The 24,578-nt window shown below is 29.4% G+C and overlaps 2 protein-coding genes across 2 annotated transcripts; one reads left to right on the top strand and one right to left on the bottom strand.

Annotated features, from left to right (window-relative positions):
* Positions 1–2,117: 2,117 nt before the first annotated feature.
* Positions 2,118–14,488, top strand: LOC103310124 (transmembrane protease serine 11A-like). The gene is made up of 10 exons (XM_008187377.3): positions 2,118–2,172; positions 2,256–2,414; positions 8,262–8,474; positions 8,604–8,816; positions 9,601–9,804; positions 9,892–9,968; positions 10,050–10,144; positions 11,250–11,518; positions 14,004–14,158; positions 14,247–14,488. Exons 1-10 carry the CDS (start codon positions 2,118–2,120, stop codon positions 14,409–14,411), a joined length of 1,605 nt encoding a protein of 534 aa, XP_008185599.1. The 3' UTR covers positions 14,412–14,488.
* A 3,956-nt stretch (positions 14,489–18,444) lies between these two features.
* On the bottom strand, positions 18,445–23,799 carry LOC100165300 (DNA-directed RNA polymerase III subunit RPC2). Its single transcript, XM_001950599.5, has 2 exons — positions 23,427–23,799; positions 18,445–21,801 (listed from the first exon to the last, which is right to left on the bottom strand). The coding sequence occupies exons 1-2, from the start codon at positions 23,628–23,630 to the stop codon at positions 18,667–18,669; spliced, it is 3,339 nt and encodes a 1,112-aa protein (XP_001950634.1). The 5' UTR covers positions 23,631–23,799; the 3' UTR covers positions 18,445–18,666.
* Positions 23,800–24,578: the final 779 nt, after the last annotated feature.

Raw genomic sequence — 24,578 nt, 5'->3', positions numbered from 1 at the left:
TAAAATTATGACAATAACAATACAAATAAAAATAAAATTATCAAGTCAGATTTAATATTGACTATAGAGAAGAGGTTAGGAGGAATGTTATTATATTCCAGTAATACACCAACTGACATTTTAAATGCATATTTAAGGTTTGATAGTGCTAACATTCACATTCACAGTGACGATACAGTCATATTAATTATAATTTATAACATAGTATGTTTGAAATTTAAGTCGGCTATGTTCTAAAATAGTATACCTAATATTTGCTAATTTTCATAATATTTATGTAGTATTATTAGTTAATAATTAATTACATGTTAAATAATTACATATTATTACATTTAGTAATGTTAGTTAGATATATAGTAAACCTCTGTTGAATACATTTTAAGGGGAACAGGAAGAAGTTTGAGATATCAAATTTTATTATAACTCATAATCTTAAAACAATTGAATAATTTTAATACCTTTGAAGTAGATACTTTTTTATACATTAAAATTTATATTTTCATTACATAGCTACCTACTCTATTTTAGTTTCTGATCGGACATAATAAGTAGTCGAATTAATGTGCCGATTTTCAATTTCAATATCTTGTTCAATGGATATCAAGATATTTTACGCAATAAATTAGAGATAAATAGGTACTACAAATATTTTATAAAAAATAACTAGAAAAATAAAATCTGACTATCATTTGGTTCTAATTTAACTGAATAGCCAGGTATTAAATTATAATTTTTACTTAATTATTGGCTATAGAATAAATCCAAATTCCAAATATAGCCAAGAGCAATATAAAAATTGACGTGTTGGCGTATATGGTCGGGTCTGGACTGGAACACCACTAAACTATGACATTGACCAAATATTATTAATATAATTTAAAGTATTTGCAGTGACGATGGCACGATGCCATGAAAAACTATTGATAAATAATGGAAGGTTCCAGATGAATGCACCAAATGAGACAAATAGGAAGTTAGATAATTCATAAATCAGCCGACAGTACCTAAATAGTCTAGACTGCTATTTTCAGCACAAGCCTATTTTACCGTGGATTGTCCACCGCATCAAAGACCAGCTGGTATTCCTGGATTTCTCAACCATTTACTACTTACTCAAGACCCTGTGGACCCCCCCCCCCCCCTTCCCCCGGATACTTCACTAGCCGATGGAATACGTAATTATTGAGTAACAATATAAACGATATGTCGATATACCAGACCACGTCCGTGTAATATGAGTCGGGCAATTAAGAAGAGACAGATTACAACGAGGTCACCACCCAAACACGCGAGAAGACCCAATAGACACCACGTGTGGGGTATGATAACGACACATCTCAAATGACTTAAAGAAATACTTTTATGGCTTACATTAATATTATTTTTGGGATTTTGTAATTTGTAATTTATAATAAATTGTCCAATAGTAATTATTTATTGTATATTATACTGTGTTATTTTTTATATATTGTATATTTTATAATAATATGTCAAAGAGTCGATTGACTTAGACTGGTCTAATAGTATGATTATCATCATAAGAGTAAGTGTGGGGGAGAGCTATTATAGTGGGTCTTAGCCCTTCAGATAAATCATCCGGCATCCCCCAAATTGTTTCCAAAATGTTTTGTAATTAATGAAGTTGCTTTATGATATAATTATTATTAAAATTTTATTAAAAATTTACAAAATTTACATGGTTATTAATATTTAGTTTACCTATCGATTGTACCACTGCATGTTCTTGCATTTATGCACATGGAATGATAATAAAATATAGTCAACCAATGGTCGTTATGATCTTATTATAAAACCGTGTACTTAAAATGTTATTATAATGTTAGCAATAAGCCTACAGGTAACTAATAAAGCTCTAGAATTCTAGATGGTGGCGAACCTGGTGGTCGCTGGTCAAACAGAGAACACCCAGACTCGTGAGACGGCTCATCGTGACAGTACGAGAACTCAGAAGGCCATTCTGTTTCGTCCGACACAGAAGTATCCAGTACCTATTCGCAGTGCCGCGGCTGTTCGCTTATGCACAGTTTTTTATAGCTCCTGTCGACTAATTTCTTACAGTATTTGATGTCATAAACCTGAGTTAAAAAATAGTTAGAATGGCCTTAGCTGCTACTATGGCATATATCCTGATGTCACTTTTCATACTGAGGTGTAGGTGTTCCGTTTGAAGCTCGGTCATAATTAAAAACGTTTTGTAATACTAATAATACCTTCTTATGTTATTTCTGTTTTAGTCATCGTCGATGTTAAGACGATTCCGGTCCAAATACAAGAGTTCCACACTTCTAGCGCACCGCCAGAAGAAAGTAACACTGATATTTACTCTTTGACAACAACGGATTCCCCCGGAGCCGGAAAAAATTATCATCTCAATATGTCAAACTACGAAGAAGGTACCTAAATAAAATCTTGAACTGATATAATAACATTATATTATACTAGATGTTACCCATTAGAATATAATATAGTCATATAGATCATCATCAGATGTATTATATTAACACCAGATCTGTCTTACACCACTATATCATAATGCTAGGTTTACACGTGCAATGTGAATGTTTACCCATATAAGTTGTGGCGCCAGTGAGGTGTAAACATTTTCTGGCGCGCAAGTGAAGATAGAAGTTGGAACATTACTGGCGAGTTGGTGCGTAGGTGATGGAGCTACAGCAAACATGCACGTGTAAACCCACCTTAACATTTGCTTATTTGATAATTTGCTATTCACGTTTCCCAGTTAAGGAAGAGTTTTATGTTTCTTTTTTGAAATACGAAAAAAGTTTTTGAATGTACCTACCTGTTTCGGTGAATTCTGTACATAAGCTATTTAGTTTTAATTTTACTTTAGAATCAATTGAAATTTTAAGTTATTTAAAAACCAAAATTTAGTTAACACTCCACGAGGCTTTTTATACATTTTTCTTACTTCGCTTTTTTTAATGTTAACTTACCAGTTTGGCATCATGATCATGGCATAGACTGCAGTAAAATAATAGATGACGAGTGTACCTATATCTACTTTACATGTATTATACAATAGGTAATTATCTTATTATCAGAGCTGGGCAAATTAACCAATTTTTTTAACTAGTGAAAGTTAAGTTATCCTAAAAAAAAAAAATAAATGAATTTGAGTAACTAAGTTAAGTTAAAAGTTAAGTTATTTTTTTACATATAAAATTATTACAGTAAAATCCCCTTGTAACGAAATTGGTATCGGTTCCAAACTTCCAACTGATTTTCCGTTTTAGAGAAACTTAAGGTTATTCATAACTGTTTGTTTTCCGTTTTAAGTAGATATCCATTTTGTAGGGGGGTTTGTTATAAGGAGATTTTATTGTATATCACTGTAGAGTGTAGACGGTTTTTTATTGTAGAAAACACAATGTATGCGGGTACATCAGGAATTAAGCTCGTTGTACTGGCGATTTTATTATTATCAATTATTAAAAACAACAGACATAATATTATTAAATGTCGTAATTTCAGGGAAAATATAAATAATATGTACCTATCTAAACTTCGTAATTATACTTCGAACAGGCAATAGTCATAATCAGGGCTCGTTACTTCATGCACTAAAAAATGCATAAATAAGCATGCATTCATGCACTAAAAATTGTCAAAATATGCACTAAAAAGTTCGAAAATATGCATTTATATGCCCTAACATTTTTAAATTATGTACTCAAAATATGCATTATGTAAAAAAATCATGAGAAAGTTTTAAAATAATAAGAATTAATCCATAAATTTAAAAAAGTTCAAATTCCTCCACAAAATTTTGTAAACGGCCCGCAACTTTTTGTTTTTCTTTCAACATTGTTTAAATAAAATATGAATAATGTGTACAGAACCTATACCTCACATGAAAACACTAAAACAGGAAATTTAATGGACAAACACATACGACTCATACGAGTAAACTCATCGGCGAGTGTAAGAAAACTATACTGCAGCAATGTACAAAATTATAAGTAAATGCTAGTTGGTGAGAAGGTGCCACTTTGTACGGTGAAGTATGGTAGTGGTAGCGATTACATTGTTTCCGCAATATTTCGTAAAACGCATAAAATCTAAATAAGTATGTACTAGGACATTAGGTACTCACTCACTAACTGAATAAAAATAAATCAAAACACCATAATTTTGTAAACGGGAAAGTAAATAAGAAAAAAGAAACTTTTTAAATATTTGTCTAAAAAATATTTTTATGAAATAATATGCACTAACGACTGTAAAAAATCGAATATATTATGCCAAATATGCCTTTACACCCAAAACATGCAAAAACATGCACTATCAAACTTCATATTATTATTACTATTGTTATGAAACGGATTTGGCTAGCATTTCCTGTGTAGCAAAAAAAAAACATGCAGATGCATGAACTTACTAGCCCTGGTCCTCAGTATTTTAGACTTAAGTGTAGTAATTACTATATAAGATGTAAAATGTATATGGGTATCCATAGAACGCATGTCCATCTTGTTATGTTATAGTGATATTTACGTAAAAATATGTGATTTTCGTTGAAAAATCAATGCATTGTAAGTAACTTAAATTTTAAGAAAATAACAAATTTAAGTTACATTTATTTCCTAATATTATGTTTTTGTTTTATTATATTTTTAAAATTTAGAATAATATAAGGAATTTTCAACTAATGTATGATTTGCAAATTTGTATGGTTTTTGTGAGTTTTTGTAGATGGGTAAGAGTATCGAAAATTACTTTTTAACCCATAAAAAACTAACTGTAACCAATTTTAAAACATACTCAAAATAGTAAATTTAAGTTTGTTTACTGCTCCATATGTTGGCGACGGACACAAAAAAAATAATAAATAAAAATACCCATCAATGTAAATGTAAAACCAATACCTTCAAACATATTATATTATATTAAGAAGAAATAATTTGTAATAAATGTGAAAAAAAAACTAAACTTATCTTTTAAGTTATAGCAGGACATGTAAGGTATGTAGGCACGTACCTAAGTATGACACACAACAATTTATATTATTAGGAATCTTAAAGCTAGACATAAAATGTTCAATGGTTGAGTAGCCTAGGTCCTTGGTTTGAAATAAGTGAAGTAACGCTGGCTTTCATCATATTTAAAAGTTGAAATACATTTTTTTAATACCTATTGCTATAATAGGTAGAATATTTAGGTCAATGAAAGAAAGTCCAAATTTTAAAATAGTTTTCCAACTTATTTACGATTTTTTTTTTATGAAAAATAATCTCAATTTTAAAAATATGTACGACTTCGTTTCTTCACTATGTATATAATATAGTGAAGAAACATCAGTCTATCAATGCATGAGTTTAATCAGTGTTACTAAGTATTAACTCATTAAAAAGTATGCAGTTGGGTGGGTCAATTAATGTGAAAATATAAGACGCATTAATGTGTTTTTGGGTAGGTAGGTACTATCTTTAATCGTGGTAGGTACTTAATAAAACGAGACGCACACACAAAACATGACGCACATTATCGCGTAGTATAATATTATGAACTGCGCAGTAGGAATGGAAACCATTGGTTTAAGGCACCCGGTGCCAATGTAATTTTGTCAACAAAAATACGCTCTACGGGAATAATAATCCTGTTTCGTAGAATCAACCAAATTTGATAACTTTTTTAAAACTAATAGTGGGTTAGTGGTAATATTTTACAGGACGCATTAATCTAAAACTATTAATAATATGTCTTCAAAAATAATACAGTTTTAAGCTTTTTTTCTTACAAATTATAATATTATACTATTAGGTATTTGAAATAAAAAAAATCGGAGTTTAATGTATGAAGTCTTCTTCTTTCAGATAAAAAAAATAGTTACCAAAATCCGACAATTCTATAAGGCATGAGAATTTATTATTCGTGTAAAGTTTTTTGATATAATATACACTGTATCGACCCCAGTGACGGATCCAGGGGGGCCTAGAGGACTAGCCCCCCCAGACATATTTTTTTTTATAAATATAAATATTATATATTAAATAACAAATAAACAAAATCTAAACTTCTTTTCACATAGTCGCTTTCTATATTAAATAATCAATAATTTATTTATCACATTGATTACCTATATCTACTATTATGAAATTTTTAAATTAAGAATAAAGTGTAATATTTTATTATAATAATTGTATTTGTGTTGTAAAAAAACTGTTGCCTCCCTCCCCTCCACACAATATCTGTATCGGGAAGTAGATTAATGAATATGTATTATAATTAAGGTGGCAACTATATATTATAAAAAATACATTTTTGGCCCCTTTAGTGCTATAAGTAATAGTAAATAATATTGCCTTTAATTTGTTAATAATTTCTGGCGTTTTTCTTACATTCCTATAACTATAACTGTATTATCATGCACAGAGGAGTGGGACAGATGTCAAAGGGCGCTGCCACTCACACATGCCTTTTAGCTTTTTAAAAAAAAGTTGTTATATTTGCATAGTTAAATTTTCTGTAACTGAATAACTGTAACTGAATAAAATTGTATATGCATTATTAATGTATATTTAGCATACTAATAATGTATTATACTTAAAATCGTTAAAATCCACAACTTCTTAAGAGGACGTCAAACCTGAATGTATATTGTATAGTCTCTGTCCTACTAACGCACGACATAGCAAATTTTACGTTCAGGATAATACAATTTAATTTGTTATTTTTAATATTGGAATAAATTGATCTACTATCAAATTTAAAGGTAAACATATTACTTAAGACTCAAGCAGGTGATTTTTTTGTTATTTTAATTTGAAACAAGTTATGAGCATTTTTAGATTGGACATTTTATATAAACTTTAAAATAGGTACTCATAACTTGCTTAAAAACTAAAATATAAAAATAAAGCCCTAAATAATATTCTTACCTTTGAATTTGATAGTAGGGCAATTCACTATTATATTATAAACTATAGTATTAAAAATAACAAAGTAAAATGGATTATGCTGAATGTTAAATTTGTTATGTATGCGTTAGTAAGACGGATAGATACAATACAGATCTTCTTAAAACAATAATATACTAATATGCTATATAAGACTGAGTTCAAATCTTTAGTTTTCGCCCCCCCTCCCCCTTAAACTGGGCATAGGTACAGGCGCCCTTGATTGGACATCTGTTAGTTGTTACTAGATTAGTTTCAAAAGCTAATTTTTGAACTGTCGTATTATACAAATAAAAGATTACCAATACGGCAATACCCACCTATGATTTTATACAAATAATGGCAGCACAAATTGTTTCATGGTGATGATTGGTGAACATACATATTTTCAAAACATATATCTGTATGGACGAAATTATAATTCAAATGTTACAAAAATACAGAGAGCTAACGGTATTCGTTGGGATTTTGGAACGATTCCTCCGCTCTACCGTCCCGGCGATGGGTGGTCCGACTATGTAAGCAATAAAATATAGGTTCCTAATATAAAACAATTGAAACCTGATTATTTTGGTTAATGGAATTTGAACAAGCCGGTGCTGTTTATTACTACTTTTTATAGAGTTAAAAAAACTCACATTTAATTGAATACCAATACTGGTCGACTGTGGCTCGCGCGTTCGATTTACATTTTTAATTTACGACGATGGGTATTATCTGAGTGTATACGACGTATGTCGCACGTGCTATGTTGTTTGTATAATATAACCTTGATTTTAAAAATCGTTGACAGGAATTGTGAGTTACTCGGTAACTTATGGATATAAACTTAAGAGTGTGCATAAAAAGTGTAGAACATTTTGTATGTGACTGTTGGCTTTGATAAACTGTTGTGTGTTGTGAATATTTTATGGTTAAGCCGTTCAACCGAATTGTGATTCTCTAATTTTCTAATAAAAAAATAAAAAAATTACTGTGTAAAATTTTAGGGAAATCACACAGTTAACTTGTCACTTGCACAAACATATTCATTGTATATAAAACTTGGTCTTTTCAAACCATTTTTTTACAATCTACCAAATTGTGTTTTATTGTAACTTGAAAATTTATTTTAGTTTTTATTAAAAGTTTAAAAATAACTTGTATACCAAATGCGTTCGTTAAAAAAAATCATGCTAATTAGACAGTAGACGGATGTAGATATAGATCAATATACCTATCCAATGCATTTGAATAACTCCAGATAGAAATCACGTCACGTTTTTACAATACAATAGTTATCAATCGGTCAATAGATAGCTGATTATCTCATCCTTTTTTCAGTAACGCACAATCCACCAGTCGTCGATGGTTCGACATTTATTCCTTCGTGGTTCACGCTTCCGGTTAAGACTCTCGTATCCAACAATACTTTTGGACCACCGTCAGAAGAGAATAAAAAAAGCACTGATGTACACCCTTTGACGACGATGTTGACCACAACCGATTCCATCGAAATCGAAAATGATTCTCACAATATGTCCAACAGCGAAAAAGGCATGTCAAACTTTGATCTCGACTCAATTGTGCAGAATATGAATTGCTTCACATTCTAACAATATACGTTTTAATAAAATTATATAATTTACTGATTTATTATATAATATTATGGCATTCTTGTTTTAGTGACGCACAAACCACCAGAAGGTGTCGATGGTTTGACACTTATTCCTTCATGGTTTACGCTTCCGGTTGAAGCACACGTATCCAACAATACTTATGGCACACCGTCAGAAGATAATAGCACCGATGTTGATCTTTTATCAACGACAATATCGACATTAGATTCCGTTGAAGCCAGTAAAAATATTCCTATTGTTGCGCCCAGTGATGTAGAAGGTAAGTCATACCTTGATATGACATAATATTTATATTATACACAATAATACATTATATTGTACATTGTAATGTTGTAGACCGACATTACAGTATTTTTATCTAAGGCCGGATTAATATCTACTAAAAATAATTGAGTCTTAATTCCGTGTTTTTTTGGTATAATTTTACCGAACACAGGAATGTCATTAAATTATTTACATATAATTAGTTAAGCCCGTTTCACTGTCGTCTGAAGTGGTGGTAAATTGGAAGGGTGGGTCAACCAAATTGTAAGAACTGCCAGTTATTTTTATTCGGCGCCACTGGGTCGTATAGTAGTAAACATTTTTAATTAAACAACAGTATGACAGCTACATTTTTTTAGGTATACGGATAGGTAGATACAATATCGAACAAAATGCTATTTAAAAACAATATCGTGGTTGGTGTCCCTTATTCCTGGTCACTCACGATTCTATAGCAGTATAGCCTAAATAGGCATACTGCTTACTTACGCCTTTATCCGACCCTATAAGACGGGCTCATATTTATTTATACAGATAAATATACGCATACCAAGACTATGCGTTTTACATTTCTTCAATATTTTTACTAAGTCCAATCATACCTGACTATTATTAAAAATAACATCTACAATTACTCGTATAAATAAAAAGTTAAATCAAAAGCGTTTTAATAAAAAAATATAATGTATAAAACCCCAGGTATAGGCGTGTAATTGGAATCGCTTTACGTTTTTATAACATAATATATATATTATATAATATTACTTTTGTAATTTTAGTGACTCACAACTTATCAGACATCGATTGTTCGAATATTTCTCATATGCACACATTTACTGTCAAAAAACACATACACAACACGGCTGACGATTCGTTTACAGAAAACAGTACTTATAAATACCCTTCAGAGATTATTTTGAAGACCACAACCGATTCCACCGATACGGAATATGTTCCTTTTAATATGTCCAACTACAAAGATGGTCAGTCAAATCAATACGTTTTATTATTCAAATATTAATAAGAATATAATTAATTAATAACCCTTTGTTTTAATGAAAAAAAAATAGTGTGTGGAAGGCAACTTATCCCAATATCTAGAATAGTCGGAGGTGATGAAGTTTCTTTCGGCGAGTGGCCGTGGCAAGTAAGTTAATTTACAAGTTTGAAATTGATTTGCATACTTCGATATTATACCTAAATAATACAATTTGTTTTTATGTTTAAGATTTCATTAAGACATAAAAATACGTATAAACACAAATGCGGTGCGGTATTATTCAATGAAAACTGGGCTATAACTACTGCTCATTGTGTTAGAAAGTAAATACCTATATTTTATAGTTGTATAATCGGTTATATTATGTTTTATACTAAATTGGTGTACCTACTTAATGTGTATACTGTATGTAGAAGGGAGCGATGCCCCCCCCTCATAGGTAGGACTTAAGAATAAGGATCAAAGATTTCAATTTACACCTTATGAAGCTATTTCAATTAATTTATACTTAAAGGTGCACACGACACAAATGTTAAATTATTGTAGCTAAAAAGATTTGGTGAAAATCCGATGTAAAAAAAAATATTACTTTAAGAGATATTAAGAAATGTATAATAGCCGCGTGACATCATTGGTCCCCCCTCTTAATAGCCTCTCTTATACGTGTAAAAGTTCCTGACTTCACACACCGATTTACCAACTTAAACATTTTATTTTTGAAATTTAATTTATGTGTAAATTTGTGATTTTATGTGTTTAAGACGTTATAAGTAAGTATTAGAATTATTTCAATATAACGTTTAGTTTTTTAAATATTAAAAATATTAAAAATCTTAAAAGTGATATTAGACCCCACCTGCACCGGCCCCTCACATACACCCGCATGTTATACATTTTGATTTTTTTTTGTTCCTAATAATTAGTGTGACTTAAGAGTGAATTTTTGTCTAGCACCGAAGTTTGTGCGCCATTCGTTCTACTTGTAAACACAACCGTATACTTTAGGGCTGGAAAAAAGTGCAAAACATAAAAATTCATTTTTTGCTGGTATTAACCGAGTGTCGAATAATTCTCGAAATCGAAAAAAAATTTAAATTTGAAGTGTTGTAAGTTAATAACTTTTAAAGTTATAATACATGTAACTAAAATGTAGGTTCAAAACTTTCTTCTAACAATCTTCTACTATACTCGTATCTGAGGTATCTCATATTATCATAATCTTCTCAATTGTAATAATTATATTAATTAATATGCAGGCACTCTTTAATAAATTATACTAACCTGATGTGTTCATGGCAAATTCCCACTTTACCCCCTTAATACTTTTATGCAGGTTAGAAGGCAAATAAAAACTAGCACCAGGGCCTGAAATTTCTGTACTTAACCTACGTACTATTTATTATACTGATTGCATTGCATTTTTTTTAGCGTTTCAATAAATGACATACACCTCGTCCTCGGTAAATACGATTTTTCAGTAAAAGATGAACCTTATGGTTTCCTAATTAGGAAATTGCAGACAGTCATTATACATCCAAAGTACAATAGCTATGATATGGAACATGACTTGGCACTGTTGCGATTCGATAAACCTGTCATATTTCAACCGAACATTCTGCCTGTTTGCATTCCAGAAGATGATTCAAATTTTGCAGGATTTTCTGCTCACATTACTGGATGGGGTGCTTTGTATTATGGTAAAAATTTTTATTATAATTTATAAATATAATAATTAATAACTAAGTATATATACAAGATTTTTCACCATATATTTATATTAACATTTTCCATATGCCAGAAAATGTTCACAATATTTTGACTCTTTTCGAGCTATTTATAGGCATGAGAAATTTTCATAATAATCACGACGAAAGTTTCAAATTATTTTGCCATCAATAATTTATAAAAATATGTTCAACTTTTATAGCTAAGTATTGCAAGTTTTAAACAAGGTTTCTCATAAGTAGCTCATACTTTTAGAGAACGTGGCACCCGTATGTCTCCGTCTTACAAGTGCGTGACACAGCAAATTTTACGCTCATAAGATCACGTTTAGCTCGGTTAGTTTAAAAACTTGAGTGAATTGGATTCTTTGTTTGTACATCTTAAAATACTCATAATTCTATTTAAAATTAAAATATAATGAAAAGCCTAACAGATTACTTAGATAATAATCTTACCTTTAAATTTTATAAGAGCAGTCCATTCATTCTAATTTTTAAACTAACGGAGCTGAACGTGATCTGCTGAGCGTAAAATGTACTAAGTTACACATAAGTTAGATGGAGGCAACAAAATATGCGGGTACCACGTCCTCTTGACAAAAAATATGTTACAATTATATAGACACAGTTTTTAATAGATATTTTAAGTTCACATTTAGACAAAATTAGATAGTTAAAAAGTAAATAACGATTTTAGTTATTTTTTGCAATTTAAAAATATTATTCATGGGTACCGAAGTACTTGTTACTTAAATCCTTTAAAGTATATCAAATGAAATGTTTTCTTCTTTTAAGTATCCTTAAAATATAGTTTTACAATAAAAAACTATAAATACCTAATATTAGATGTAGTACCTACCTATTCACTATTATCTGTTTTTTACAAATTATTTATCTTGATAGATCAATATTAATTAGTACTAACAACTAACTACTAACATTTTCAAATCATCTAAGCCTCCAAATCTACTTGGCTAATTTCCATATACGTATTATCCTCAGTACACAAAGTTATACCTACAACTCAAAAACTACTAGTTCTACTATGTTCTCAAAAAAAAAAAAAAATATCTGCTGAATAATAAAAGTAAAAAAGAGGAGTCCTATTGGAAAAACATAAGTTTGAATTGTAACAACATTATCGTTAATTGGTATAAAAAAGTATTCGAAAATCTTCAAGTATACCTATTTAAAAGTTCTAAAAATCATAATTTGTATAATTATATACACACACATATATGTATGTACAATTTAGGTAAAACAAATAGCGTAAGCATGCTTAAAAAATCACTCTGTATAATATTAACACGAAGCCTGACGAGAGGAATCATTTGTTTAATAATAAACTATGACATTTTTTAAATATTTGAAACTGCGAAATAATAAATAATAATTATTAATTACATAGAAACGAAATTACGAAAAACAAAATTATGCTTATATAGTTATATTACCTAGAGAATTTGAACTTTGAAGACAAATCTATAAGCTATAAGCATAATATTATTCAAGTAAGCTTTCATAGATAAATGTCCAATCTTCATCATTGTTTTAAATTTAAATAAATATATATAGATACCATAAGTAGACGTATATAGTATACATACTATAAGATTATAAATAATACATATTTTTTGCATGCAGCATTTTTATGATCATCCAACAAGCAGGGTCGGATGAGCGGGGCCCTCGCGGCCTCGTCTGAGCCGATTGTTTTTAAGGAGAAATATAAAACCTAACTTAACTTGCAGTAGCGCAATTAATCCAAGAAAACTTCCTCATACTTATTAGGTACTTGACACTAATTGTACTATTATAGTGCCCTGTTCACACTATAATAGGCAAACATCTGTGCTCTGTAAAGAAAAAATGTGTACGGTTAAAATTATCGATACCTAAATATTTTACGGGGTCCTTACTCTTTATATAGATGAGGCACACGCCAAGCAAATAAAAAAATGTACAAGACCCTAAAAAAAAACGGAGGGGCCCCGGCCGCGTTCGCGGCCTAGCGGCCATGGCCAGGCCAACACTGGCTTAAACTTTTCAGCTATGTACCTAAATTCGAAAAACACAAGTATAAAAATATGTTAGATATATAATATAAGATTTTATGAAGCTGACATTGATGAAATTGATATAGAAGTGGAATACCGTTCATTATATCTAGTTTACGAACAATAGTGAATGACAAAACTATTAAAACTGGAGTAACTGCAGGACCTTTAAAATTAAATGAAGTATTGAAGTTCATGATACGCGAGACACGGATTCTTCGTATCCAAATTTATATACTTTGTATAACATTTTTTATACACTTCCAGTCAGCAGTGCAACTGCAGAAAGAAGTTTTAGCCGTTTAAAACTTCTCAAAAGACATACAGTGTACCTACCTATAATATTTACAAAAATATTATTGCTGTTTTATATACAAATATATTGTCCTCTATCTATACAGGAGGACTCTCAACTATTGCGCTACAAGGAGCAACAGTTTCGGTGCTAAACAATTCCGTTTGCGAAAATATGTTCCGTGCGGCTGGATATATAAAGAAGATACCAGACACATTTATCTGTGCGGGTTCGAAAGATGGTGGTTACGATGCGTGCAAAGTAAGTATCTACTACCGTGCAACTTGTTTTCTTCACATCTGTCCTGTTGGAACAAACAATAAATTAAATATCTGGTGCTCTTATACAGGGTGACTCAGGTGGGCCCATGGTTGTACAGAGACCCGACAATCGCTGGGTAGTGGCCGGTATCATAGCGTGGGGCATGCGATGTGGTGAACCAAATAGCCCTGGGGTGTACATGAGGATCTCAAAGTTCAAAGACTGGATCAATAAAATAATATTGCAATCTTAAAATACAAGGCGAACGCTCGACATGTACAAAATATAACGTCACATCGGTTAGGTATCTATAGGTACCTACCTACGGCAACAGAGATTACATATTTTACTATTATTAATTTTAAAGTACTAACGTATTTTTTTCTCAATTTATATTCGTTAATTATTTATAATATGATATACATATTATACTATAGTATAGTTGGTAGAAGATTTAGGTACCTACATGTACATTGTACAGACAGTCTCAATAACTTGAGAACTAATGCGTGTACGTATACCTACATGGCTACATATTAGATACTTTTAAAACCGGATTTTTAAATATGAGCCATTTATAGTTAATTATTAATACGATACAACATTTTATACTTGTTTATTATTATTAAGTCTCGAAAATTAATGCTCGTAAAAAAAGTAGATATCCATACCTATTAAATATGCATGCATTTATGGGTTATGCGCTTAAAAATACAACTTATTGTTACGGTTTAAAAATATGAACTTTTTGTATTTTTTTCGTGGTGTCTCTAAAGTAGTTTCCTGCTTAGGTACTACGCAGTGCCGTCATTTTTTTTTTTTTTTTGGAAGAGTTTTAGTGTTAGTGGTGAGGTGTTTATTTGCCACTATTTGATTTTAAATTCGAGTTTGTGCCCGGGTGTGTCAGTTTAATCATTATTATTCACTAGTAACAAAAACATGAATATTTTTATAATATTTCGAGAAAATATGTAAATATTAGAGTAAAAAATATCTAAATTATAAAATTTGTAAGACGGGATTTGATAACTTTTAAGTTATCTATTTAGGCTGGTCAAAACTTTTCCCACTTTCTAATGAAAACTAAAATTACGCCACTGTCTTACTAAGTAATAAATGATAAATATATTAGTCCTCAATAACATGTAAATGCAACAACTTTTTAACCCTAATTATTATATTATTTTGTAGGTACCTACCTAGTAAGTATTAGTGCTACAAAAAACTATTGTTTATTACCCTGGAGGCTAGGTATTTTAATGTTTACGTACCTCTATTGTTTTCAAATAAATATTAATTTTTTTTATAAAACTGTAAATTTTTTAATTTGAATGCATAGACTTACATTGAATTTTACTTACTTACTTATTAGAATTTATGTTAAATACCCAAATGTGTAACAAGTCTTAACTCTTAATATCAAATTATATTTATATTTGAGTGGTATTCTGGCCAGGGTCGGAATGGCTCTAAAAGGCCCTCAAGATATAACCATAAATGTACCTATACACTAATTAGTAAAATATTATTTTTTTTTACCTAATTGTAAAACTTAGTTTATAATATTTATTCATTGACAATCCTACACATTACCAGTATATTTAGCCATGGGTTTAGGTAGGTATACCTAGTACATATTGGGTATAATTCTTTAAATTTTAATTTAAGTACAAAATATTGTATAAATATTTATGAATAATTTTTAAAATACAGGTTTTTAGTTAACTAAACTTTTATTTTCTATAACCATTTATAGCGACTATGAATATAAAAAAAATGAAGTACCTATTAAGTATTAATATTTAACAATTTTACCAAATCAAAAGTTAAAGAATTAAATGTTTGTTAAGTTAACACAAAAATAAAATAAAGTAAAACCAAGTATCAATATTATCAATTATGTAAATCTTTATTCGTTTAATTTTTATTGACTTTTAGTTTTTAACAATTTTGTACAATTTTGGTACATATAGATTTCAAAGTTGTTCTTAAATAGCCCATATTAGTCGTACTAATCAATGAGATTAACTTCTAACGCTATAGGTTCTAGGTAGGTAGCAGAATAACAGATAATATAAGAGCACAAGCCATGATTATATGATTTAATTAATTTTCCAAAAAGGTAATTTTCTATATTTAGGATCAACAGCTTGTATTCTTAATAAAAATGTTTCTTTTCTCATTGGTACCACTTAAATTTTTTTTTTAAATTTTACTTATGTTTTTAAAAGTATTTATAATTTATTACAATTTATAAAATATAAGACATAACATACTTCCCAACTTTAATATGTACCTTACTTATCTATGTACGTAAACATTTAGAATAACGATTTATTTGTTATAAATTATTATACTAACAAAAAATGTGATTTGATGCTGTTATATTATAATAATATTATGATATGACGCCATGGACTTTGCAAGTTCACGTCTATGCACAATATTATGCATTTAAATATAATTTAATTATAAAACATTTTTATTATTTATAAAATGGCAGAAGGCCCATGCGTGTGAAGGCCTTCCGTGCGTTAATATGTCTACAGTGTAGACTCTATACTATAATAGACCAGTCTGACCCTGATTCTGGTGTTAATAATTTATAAGTTATTATTATTAATTATCTCTTTGTTTTATTGGGTACCTATATTATATGATATACTAAAAAGTTTAAAATGAAATAATTTGTTTCAATTGAGACAAGGTTCTTAAATAAATTTAAGCTAATATTTATAATAATTATGTTAATATTGTAAAAAAAATAATAAAAACCTTTAATACTTATATAAAATATTAAAAATAACAGTAAAATATTAACAAATAATATTACATTAAATATCACTAACAACATATTAGGTATAAATTAATTTATAAAATATCATATACAAGTACCTTAGTTTCTACTAGGTATTTTATAATATTTATTTGTTATCTGATACCTACTATAGGAACCTTATAGGTGTACAAATTAAAATTAGGGAAACAGTTTACATAAATATCTGATATAATACATCAATTAATACTATTATTGAAAGTGGTTCTTTAATTTGTTTATCAAATTTTATGTTACATTAAATAGTGTTAATAAAAGATAATTCTATCGGTTTTACGAGTGTTATATTTATAACTTAGGAGTTGTGATTAACATCTTACAAATTAATATAATATTAGTAATATTATTATTTATTATTATGAATATTATACATTTAATAAAATCTCTATATAATTACCTGGTTAAACACTTAAACCACAATAGGTGATTTTTTTTCAGTTAAAATTAGTTCTCAGATTTATGTGGTTTAGTTTTATTTGAAAATATTAATTATTAAATTTGTAAACAATATTATTTTCAATATTATTTTGTTTGGGTATCAACTTATTTATAACACATTTTTCTGAAACGTTTTAATTATTTTGATTTAGATTCACTTGAGATTTTCAAAATAGCTTTGATTTGCCACCATTTAATTTATCTTATTATACATTATTAAAATACTATTTTAATATATTATAAGTAATTAATTATCTCATCAATGTAATGCTACTAACAAGTTTCTTATCAACTGTTTTTTTTTAGCTTATCAATTTTGAACAGGGTATATTAATATTAATAATTGTGAATCATTAATACATAAACGAAACAAAAAAGAACTTAAAATATTTTGATTTTTAATTGTATTTATGTCTTCTATAAGCCAGTTGGTATATTTTATTATTTTATTTCATTACAAAAAATATGTGAATTACGGTCAGATACACTACTAGACAATTTATCAAGATTCTAGACTACAATTTTATCATAGTATCATACCTGCAATTAGTAATAACAAATAATACAAAAACATGTGCATTTTGATGAAATAAAGTTTAAAATGTGTACATATTTTAATTCTAAAACCCTGAAAGATGCAACTTTGTGCATTTAAGACTGTTAAAATGAATCTAATTCACTTAATTTAGATGTATAACTAGTTTTCTTACGTTTTGGAACATCTAATACAAAGTTGCTATTTCATAGATTAAACGAGAATATAGTCTTTGATAATAAAGGTAATAGGTAGTTAAATAAAATATGTGTAGTAAATTATTGTGTGCATTTTTGTTTGTGAATATGGATGTATTATTTATTTTAATTCTCTTCAAATATTTAACAACAATATTCCATTTATGCAATAAAAATGTTTGTCAAAAAATAAAATAAAAATATATACACAAATGCTGGAAATAATTTTATTCATACAATATTTTCTTAAAAAATTAAATATTATAATATGTTAAAAAAATATTATCAATAAATAAAAAAACGGACAACAGACATTGATAAGAATTGTATAATAAATCAACCATAAACAAACAATGAATACCTTTGTTGCATTTTGTTGGAAAAAAACTGTGATGTTTTGTAAAATATATGTTATTATTAGCTCTGATTGTTAACAATAACAAATTATTCAATTAAACAAATACACATTCAAAACATAGGAAATTCTTAATACAAATATTTTTCAGTCGCAATATTTTTTTAATGATATCTTAGGTACTATACTCATGGCTTGTAGTTCTTGAAATAGTAATTTGCACGCATATGGCATTTTGATTCGGCATACTGAATTACTTTTTTGGCACATGTGGCACCAACCAGAATATGAAAATAAACCACATAATTTGCATACATCCATTTCTACTACATCACTGCTCAACATTAATCTTTCAATAATCAGCATACTAGCACCATAAGCAATAAGACAGTCTCTTTCCATCTCTCCCATACGGAGTCCACCATCTTTGGATCTACCTTCTGTTGGCTGCCTGGTCAATAGCACCCTAGGTCCTCTGGATCGAGCATGTATTTTATCAGCTACCATGTGTTTCAGACGTTGATAGAAAACTGGGCCAGAGTAGATGTATGCTTCCATTGGTCTACCGTCAATACCACAGTATAGAACATCTTTTCCCAGATAATTATAATTATGTTTCTGCAACTCATTACTAATATCGGTGACAGTTGCACCGCCAAAAGCACTGCCGTCTTGAAATTTTCCTTCTAGTACTCCAGCTTTACCGGCTAAAAGTTCAATAAGTTTACCTACTGTCATCCGTGATGGAAAACCATGAGGGTTCATAATCAAATCTGGGCATATTCCAACTTCATTGAAAGGCATATCCTCTTGGTCTACAATTAAACCAACCACTCCTTTTTGACCATGTCTACTACTAAACTTGTCACCGATTTCGGGCCGCCTTGGTTGTCTGAAGTTTTCTTTGATCAAAAAACAATCACTATTTGATGTAATCATTACTTTGTCTACATATGATGGGTCGTATCCTTTGTAATATAAAGGAGTTTCTTTGAAGCCTCTATCGCCACCTACATCTTCTACAGTTATAGTTTTTGGTGTTGCCTTATTGATTGTGACTTGTTTATCAAATACTGGTTGGCCGATAGCTGCTATTCCATCATTTTCTAATGCCCTATGTTTATAAATTGGTTTTTTTGTTGCATTATCGATGATAGGTCCCTGTATAGAATCCATCATTTGATTTGGATAATGTCTTAAGAAACATTTGGAATTCCTAAATGTTCCACCTCTTCCAAAACCTCTATCAACACTAGCCTTATTCAATATGATAGCATCTTCAATATCATAGCCAGAATAACTCATAACAGCAATAGTGGCATTTTGACCAGCTGGCAACTTATCATAATTGATCATTGGTACTGCTTTAGAATGAACCATTGGTATGTGTGTGTACCACAAATTATATTGAAGTGTATCTATTCTATGTTGGTAATTTAAAGCTATAGTACCTATTGCTTGTTTACCCATAGCGCATTGATAGGTGTTACGAGGTGATTGATTATGATGTGGAAATGGTATAACACTAGCACATATACCCAATATGCTGAAAGGCGCCATTTCCATATGAGTGGTTTCAGGAACAATCTTCTCTTCATTATATGCTATTAAACAATTATTTTCTTCATCGACATCAATAAATTCAATAAGAGATTGGTCTATAAAATCTTGAAATGTGCAATATCCTCTTTTTAAATCATCAATATGAGCATTAGTAAGTAATGGCTGACCATTTTCTACAACTAAATATGGTCTACACAGTCTACCATCACCAGAATTGATGTAAATACACTTGTGCCGTTCCGATATGTAAATGGAAATAAACTTACTAAATATACCTTTCCGTCTACATCTCCGAAATTTGTCAACAAAGTCAATACATTTGTTAGTAGAACCAATAATGTTTCCATTAAATATTATTAAATACATATAGTCTTCATGTAAATCATCTACTGAATATAAACCCACTGGTTCAACTCCCAAATTGAGAGCTAATTGTAATACAGCATCATCGTCTTCGGATTCAGTCGTCACATGGGCCAAAAGTGAAATATTTTTTATGAGTCCACAAGCTTCTCCTTCAGGAGTATCAGAAGGGCACAACATTCCAAACTGTGAAGGTTGTAATGAACGAGGTCCTGATACTTTTCTACTTTTTTCGAACTGTGAATTAACTCTAGTCATCATACCTATAGCTGATAGGTATGACAATCTGGTTAAAACCTGAGTAACACCATGTCTTTCCATACGAAATCTCTTAATAGACCAATTACCAGTTTGAATGGCAAATACCAACGCGTTTGTAATGGTATCGGTTCTAATGTACTTGATTATATCAAACGGAGTGGCTTTTACTTTTGGTATATTCTTATCAGCAACAGATTTAAGTTCAAAAGTGAAACGTTTAAAGGTGTCATCAAAAAGTAATGATAAAAATGATCCAGGTAAATCTAAACACTTATTACCATAGTAATCTTTACTATCAAATAAATCTGGATTGGACAATGAAAAAATTAGCCGTCTTACCATGATTGAAGTATATATAGCTTTCATGTGATAATTAGTATTAGTCACAGGTATATGAGCCAAAATCACAGTAGATAAAAAATCATGGACTTCAGTAATAACTCTGCTATCATAATCTTCAGAGGAAAACCCCATTTTCTTTATACGATCTCCAATAAATCTAAGAGCTTGTTTTTGAGTATAGATATTTAACTTGCTACCTTCTAAAAAGCATGGGTACATTTGATTCATAATAGCAAACTCTGTACCAACCATTTGTAGTATTAACTGATCAGAACAGACACCAAGAGCTTTCATAAAAATAACAAAAGGTATATTCTCCTCAAGAGCGTTATGACAAACATAAATCAAATTTTTCTTAAAAATAATATTAGTTTTAGACTTTTTGTCAACAGTACTACTCATTACTTGAACAGTAGGCACTCCATTAGAATCTTTTTCGACTAATATTTTGTTTTTAGCCGGTTGTTCCTGCATCAATATTACTTTTTCAGTTCCTTTCACTATAAAATAACCACCAGAGTCATAAATACATTCTTTCATTTTTGCCAACTCTGCATCTGACTTCTGGTAAAGACAACATCGATTACTTCTAAGCATTATAGGTAGACGACCAATAATGAATCCTTTTCGAAGATATTTCATGCCACTTTTAACATATTCAATGTCAACATATATAGGAGCACAATATGTTAGATCCCGTAGGCGGCATTCCTGTGGTGTAACATTTCGTGTAACATTAAAGCCATCATCTACCTGTAAATTAAAACATGATTAATTCACATAATACATTAATTTTTAATTTTTATAAAATATTTCAAAAGTGTAATGTTTAGAAACAACTAGTCAATAGTTTGAATTTATTATATTATTGATTGTTTTTAAAAAGAGCAGAGATAAAATTCACAAGGCATATACAAAAATCAAAAATTGAATTCCTAAAATTTATAGAAAAAAAAAAGCGTTCAGGAATTCACACAGTCACATATCACTCACGATCGATATAGAAATATAGAATATTGCTTAAATCCGACCCCTTAAAAATGGTTCGCTTTTAACAGCCTTAAGTTTTTTCCAAATTATTTTTGCAGTAACGCTGTAGTAATTTCATTTTATTTTATTTATATTAATGCAATAATTGTAATGCAATTACTTTTTAAAAGTAATTTATCTATGGAGTAATATGTTGTTAATTTTCCAGCTATTAAAATAAGTTATGAATGTCTGAATGTACGAAAAAATCTAGGGGCTAAGATACTCGAGAAAAATTAAAAATCAATAGAATTTATTTACAGTTCTGAAAGTATTAGATAATAAATAATAATTAACAATATTATTAAAGATCCCAGGAATTAATACTTATACATTTTGTTCATGTACTTATAACACTAAGGCATTAAAAATGTACCTACTACTTAATGGGCATTATGGATTCATATATAATTATTTTAATTAAAAAACAATGTTATTTGTAACCCCCTACTTTCTAAAAAGTAAAGTAATGTGATAAAAATAAATAATGTCGGGTAACGCAAATGTAATTTAAATAAAAATATTTACTGTAACCAGTAACGTAATTTTATTAGGTACTTTTCAAAAGTAATTTACCCAACACTGAACATATTGATAAATTATGTATGTATGTCACAAAAGTGAAAGGAAAAGAATATCTACTACCTCTAACTATTTTTCTTTTTTTAAATTCAAGCTTTAAATTAATTCAAATTTTTTTTAGAATAACTAAAGCAAGAATCAATTAAGAAATGTACTTAGATATATAACTTAAAATGTGAATACTTCTATAATTTATAATATTTTACCTGTTGTTTCCTGAAATTTAAATTATTATGATTAAATGTTAAATATATGAAATATATTTTATTTTTTTTTTAAGTGCTTGTTTTAGATTTTTAGATTTTTATTGTTATATACAAGCACATATTTTACTGTTTTTAGAACTATGAGTCATGAACCCTGTAGATAACAAATAAAATAATGAAAATATTAAGGGCCAGTATTACCATCTCCGGTTAATTTTAACAGACTCTTAAGCTTAACACGTTGAATGCCGACGTCAATTTGATCTGCGGGCGACCTCCTCCAATTGTTCGTTGACTCGAGCCATGGGTGCCCGTTCACTCGTGTCACGTGTCAACTATTGGTTGACACTGGCGTTTAACGTGTTAACCAGCAAAATTCAGCCGGTAATAAAATTTGTTATCAGCCGGTTAAGCGTAATCGAAGTTTAACCGATGATTGTAATATTGGCCCTAAGTACTGTTAGAATAAAAGCAACTATATTTCCAACCTATCATTTAATTATTTTAAGATTATTATTAAATATTATATTCATAAAATAAATTATTATGATATTATCATACCTGTGGATGGCCAACGGTAACATTTTTAAAATGCAAATAAAAGTTGGGGTCTGCATCGCTTCGTACGGCATGGTTTTGCTGTATGATTTTCTTCAAATCGCTGTCGATAAATGCGTTGAAAGAGTTAATATGATGACTGTATAAACCACGGGTCTCCAAATATTCTTTGACAAGAAATTCTTTGTCACGGAGTACTTCGACCATTTTTTATTTTTTGTTTCAGTTCTTGCTATGAGCCTATGCTATTAGTTATACTCGAGGTAATTTTAACTGTTATGCTAACGAAAACCGGCAGAGTTAAATAAGCGAAAAAAAAATATATTACGTTGAATATTATCACGATAGAATTTCGAAAAAACGTGCGTTTGTTATTATGTGATAAACTTACAAGCGGTGATAGTATAAATGATAACAACTAACAAGTGATAATGAGTGAAAACATGACGTTCCATCAAATTTCATACCACCATTATTACCTGTAGTCTGTACCATAAATTTCGCGCTCTGTACTCTGTAACAATAATAAGCACATAAATTAGAATGATTCCTATTTAGGAAAGAAGAGTACATTTTAATATATAGACGTGATCTCAAAAGTTAAATGTCACAAACTAATTACTGTAGTTGAATTGGTACATTGGTAAATACCTCCATAGAAAACTAACAATTCCATGGCTCCATAATATACACAATTTATTTTACTTGATGAATTCATTTTTGTAGTACCTATCACTTGTTTAAATATATTTATAAATCAATTATCATAAGTTCGAAAACAATGTTGCAAGTTTAAACAGAGCAGGAATTAAAATTTATAATATTTTTGGATTTTAATCATATATTTACATATTGAAGTTTGAACAGTATATTGTTCAGTTATAGAACAAAATTCTAAAAAGGTAGGTACACAATTTATTTTATTTTATTTTATTTTATTAGCTATACGGGCTTAGCCCTTTTTGATATAACAATACATATTTTTGGTAGCAGAAATTTTTACAATTAAGAGAGAAGAAATAAAGGGAACTTTGTTACTTTACCGGACACCCTTTTTTTGCAATTTTTTTTTTTAGACTTATGTAGTTAACTATATTGAGAACGATGGTGAAGTCAAAATTTGGCGGTCGGACTTACTTTCGAACTCACAGCTTA

The sequence above is a fragment of the Acyrthosiphon pisum genome, chromosome X (assembly GCF_005508785.2).
Source record: "Acyrthosiphon pisum isolate AL4f chromosome X, pea_aphid_22Mar2018_4r6ur, whole genome shotgun sequence".
Lineage (NCBI taxonomy): Eukaryota > Metazoa > Arthropoda > Insecta > Hemiptera > Aphididae > Acyrthosiphon > Acyrthosiphon pisum.
This window is presented reverse-complemented; position numbering and strand designations above follow the sequence as displayed.

Coding starts and splice junctions, on each gene's coding strand:
- LOC103310124 (XM_008187377.3), top strand. CDS start 2,118: ATGGCCTTAGCTGCTACTATGGCATATATCCTGATGTCACTTTTCATA. Junction 10,145..11,249: donor ACTGCTCATTGTGTTAGAAA/GTAAATACCTAT, acceptor CATTTTTTTTAG/CGTTTCAATAAATGACATAC. Junction 14,159..14,246: donor GTGGTTACGATGCGTGCAAA/GTAAGTATCTAC, acceptor GCTCTTATACAG/GGTGACTCAGGTGGGCCCAT.
- LOC100165300 (XM_001950599.5), bottom strand. CDS start 23,630: ATGGTCGAAGTACTCCGTGACAAAGAATTTCTTGTCAAAGAATATTTG. Junction 21,802..23,426: donor TTACCGTTGGCCATCCACAG/GTATGATAATAT, acceptor TTTAATTTACAG/GTAGATGATGGCTTTAATGT.